The sequence below is a fragment of the Pygoscelis adeliae genome, unplaced genomic scaffold, assembly GCF_000699105.1.
Source record: "Pygoscelis adeliae isolate BGI_AS28 unplaced genomic scaffold, ASM69910v1 Scaffold117, whole genome shotgun sequence".
Classification (NCBI taxonomy): Eukaryota; Metazoa; Chordata; class Aves; order Sphenisciformes; family Spheniscidae; genus Pygoscelis; species Pygoscelis adeliae.
In genome coordinates this window covers 5,537,042-5,540,734 of record NW_008825270.1, presented here as the reverse complement: position 1 = coordinate 5,540,734, position 3,693 = coordinate 5,537,042, and the positions used below count along the sequence as shown (strand labels likewise).

Here is a 3,693-nt window from a genome sequence, read left to right as displayed (position 1 = left end):
CGGCGGTGAAACCAGGTTGCACCAGGCTGCAGCCTTACGCACGCGCACTATCTGCCACTACATCGTGGAAGCCGGGGCTTCACTCATGAAGACGGACCTGCAGGTGACGGCGGGAGGGCTGGCAGTGGGGCTTTCTGGGGGGACCAGAGGGCTGGCAGGAGTGGGGTCAGCAGGAGAGCAGAGCAAAGGTGCTTTGGCTGGGGTCTTTGCCAGACAGAGAAGAGCTGACATGAAGCACCCATGCTTGCCCAGCAGAGCCCAGCTGCAGAGGGGTTAAATCCCTCTCCTCCCTGCACTTCTCTCCCTGTTGTTTTATTAAATTAGAAGCGAGGGGCTGGAATGTCTCATCCCCGTCTCCCCCTTCCCACCCTCCGGGGTCAAAGCAAGGACATTCTCGCTGTGAGCTCCCTCCCAGCTGCAGGGCTCCCTCTGCTCTCCCCCATGGGCGGCCATGATGGGGGCGAGGGGACGGGGTCGCATCTGTCTGGTGGAGGCTCATAGCGATGGACTGTAGCAGAGCCTATGTAGTAACAAGCTGAGAAGGTGCAATCTGTGGGTCTGGGACACAGGGTAGGAGCCCAGCCGGAGGGTGCAAACTTGCTGGGGCTAGTGGAGCTTGGGGGCGGCCTCAGACAATGTGCAGTCCAGCTGCCATGGAGATGTCATAGCGATGGACTGTAGCAGAGCCTATGTAGTAACAAGCTGAGAAGGTGCAATCTGTGGGTCTGGGACACAGGGTAGGAGCCCAGCCGGAGGGTGCAAACTTGCTGGGGCTAGTGGAGCTTGGGGGCGGCCTCAGACAATGTGCAGTCCAGCTGCCATGGAGATGCTGTACAGACAGTCTCTGGCTCTGCTGTTGGAGCATCGCTCCTCCTTGGTCCTGGCCAAGGCTTGGGCCTTGCACAGTGCCTGGAGCAGAGCTGCCCTGGCTGGAGACTCAGCCGACAGAGGCAAGGGGAGAGGGCAGCTCTGGGGGCACAGCCCCTCTCTGCCTCCAGCCCCCTCATCTGCCTGAAGGAGGGGAGCAGCCCCCAACCTGCCAGCACAAAAGGGAGCCCTGCTCAGACATGACGGCTGCCCCGGGGAATGGGGCTTGCACATGCCTGTGCAAACACGTGTCCAGGTTTGTAGCTGTCTGGGGACCCCTCTGCGCTGCTGCGCTGACCTCACGTGGGCCCTGGGTCACAGCCTGCCTGCACAGGCATGAGCCCACCTTGTTAGAAGCCCCAGTGTCAGACCTGTGGCACGGGTTTGGAGTGGACAGATCCTGCACTCTACAGCGGTGAGGGAGGCTGAGCCTTATCGGTTGGCGTGCCTCAGCTCGGCTGGGCAGAGGGGCCCTGGCAGCTCCGGTTTCAGGCTGCGGGCAGGCAGCGTTGCAGTGGGGCTTCTGCAGGGGGACGGAAAGAAACTCAATTCCTCCTCTGGTCTTTCCCCCCCTTTGTTAAATGAGTGCTTGCATTCAGGGGCTGCGGAGAGGAGGCCCCTGAGGAGAGCTGGCACCGAAGCACAGAGCAGTCTCCCTACCCCTGCCTGTGTGTGTGTGGGACCATGGTGTGTGCCCAGGTCTTGGGGGGCACATGCAAAAGAGGGGGTTTCTTGGTGCATCGCACCTCTCCACAGCCGTGCGCAGGTGAGCTTTTGTCCACAGCCGCATCCAAGCCTGGTGGGGGCTCCATGTTTCTGACCATTGTTCCTGCTGGAGAAATATGGTTGCGGGTCACCCTGGAGGCCCCAGACGCCACTGCAGCCACCCGTGCCCCACTGCGCACCAGGGGACGAGCTGGGCAGGCTGGGCATCCCTTCCGGGGATGGTTTTCAATGGCAGTGGCAGAGCGCCAGGTTTCTGTGGCCTTTCTCAGCAGCACGGCAGAGCCTGGGCGCTTGGCGAGGAGGAGCGAGGAGCAGGGGGAGGGAAGGGGGAGAGGAGACGGAGCTGGGAGCTGTTAACAGATTTGCTTTTTATGGAGTGCGGGAGTTCATTAGTGGACACAGTCCAGATGGCTGCAATAAGCTGGTGAAATGTGATCCTCCTCCGGGAGCAGGAGCGCTAGCCAGGCTGAGAGAGGGAAGGGGGGTTGGTATTCCCGGGCATTCCCCAGACATACCCCTCATTCCTCACCCTCTCCCGCCTGCCTCCCCAGCTCCGGGGCAGAGCGGGTCACGGGGACCAACCTTTGTCTCCTCTCAGGGGGCTGGTGACGGTCAGGGATAGTTTCTGTCCCGGCCCACACACAGGGCCAATGGTCCTTCAGGGGACAGCTTCCAGCCACACAGCAAAGTTGGGCTCCTTGGGAGCACGCTTTTGCTCCGTGGCAAGCACCTGGGCATTTGGCTACTGTCCACCTCGGGGCTTGGCTGCAGGCTCTGCTGGACCTAGCTGCAGCCACCTTTTTGGTGGGGGAATGGGAGCACCTTTGGGTGCCAAGGCAGCGTTTAGGCAGTGCTCGGCGCTCTGACATCTTTTGCCTCCCCTGTGCAGGGAGACACCCCCAAGCACCGGGCTGAGAAAGCCAACGACCCTGACCTAGCTGCCTACCTCGAGAACCGACAGCACTACCAGATGATCCAGCGGGAGGACCAGGAGACAGCTGTGTAGTGCTTAGCGTGCCTTAGCCCAAGCCAGCTCAGGCAGGATGAGAAGAGGATGATGGCAACTGGCAGAGCTGTGAGTCTGGCCCAGCCCTCCCTAGATGTCAGCCTGGTCCCCGGAGGAGATGGAGACTGCAGAGCTCTGTCCCAGGCTGGGCTGGGACTCTGTTTATGAGGACAGTGGGTATTTGGGACTTGAAACCTGGCTCTTTATGTGTGTCCCCCTTCGCCCCTCATCCACCATGTTCCCTGCCCTGGATGGGCTCCATCCTGCAGCCCTGTTGGGGCAGGCCAGGCTGAAGCCCCGAGTCACCCTTGTGCATGGGAGTGATGCCAGTGGCCCATCCGCAGGCTCATACCTATGATCCTTGTGGGATATTGTTGCTCGTCCCCTCTCCCTGCCGGCAGTGCCCCTTCTTTAGATGCTTGGCTAGGTTCATGTCCTGTTCCTCCTCTCCTGTCTGGCACAGCTGCAGGAGGCACAGGCTGTGCGGGCAGACAACAGAGGCCGCGAACCTCAGACTTTGCCTCAAGGGAAGCACAATGACTTACTGCCCCTGCCTCCTCCTCCCTCCTGTCGGTTTGGGGCTGCCCTGGGTCTCTGCGTTGCCCTACTGGGGCCTTCTGCAGCAGGAGGGAAGTCCCTGGCACACCCAGCCTTTCCTCAGAGCATCTGGGGCTGGCGCAGCTGGAAGCAGGGCAGCTGCTGCCCTCCCAGTTGCCTTTAGTGCTCAGCCAGCCGGCAGTCTGGCCCAGGGCAGGGATGGCATGGAGGAAGGCTACTGAGCCCTCCCACCGTCCTTCCCTCTGCAGGGCTGGGTGGGACAGCCTGCACACCTGGTGTCTGCTGGGCATCTCTTCGTGAGCCTGCTGCAGCACGTAGCTGTGGTGGAGAGCTGTGCTTGGCCTGGGCAGTGGCTGCGGTGGAGCCCGTTATATTCCCCAAATGCTGACTTGGATCCGGCTGCCCTCCCTGCTTCAGCTCCCCCCTGGATGCTAGATGTTGCACTGGGCTGGAGGGGCAGTGCTGGGGTCAGTGCTGCTCTCAGGGATTTCCCCCATGCCCCCCAACCTGTCAACACGCATCCTCTGAGTCCAACT

General features: G+C 61.5%; 1 protein-coding gene across 1 annotated transcript in view; it reads left to right on the top strand.

Annotated features, from left to right (window-relative positions):
• Window positions 1-3,243, top strand: part of DGKZ (diacylglycerol kinase, zeta) — a 56,958-nt gene extending 53,715 nt beyond the window's left edge. The window contains exon 34 of the mRNA XM_009329749.1: window positions 2,483-3,243. Coding sequence (XP_009328024.1) covers window positions 2,483-2,599 — 117 coding nt within the window. The 3' untranslated portion in view covers window positions 2,600-3,243. The remainder of the gene's footprint in view (window positions 1-2,482) is intronic.
• Window positions 3,244-3,693: the final 450 nt, after the last annotated feature.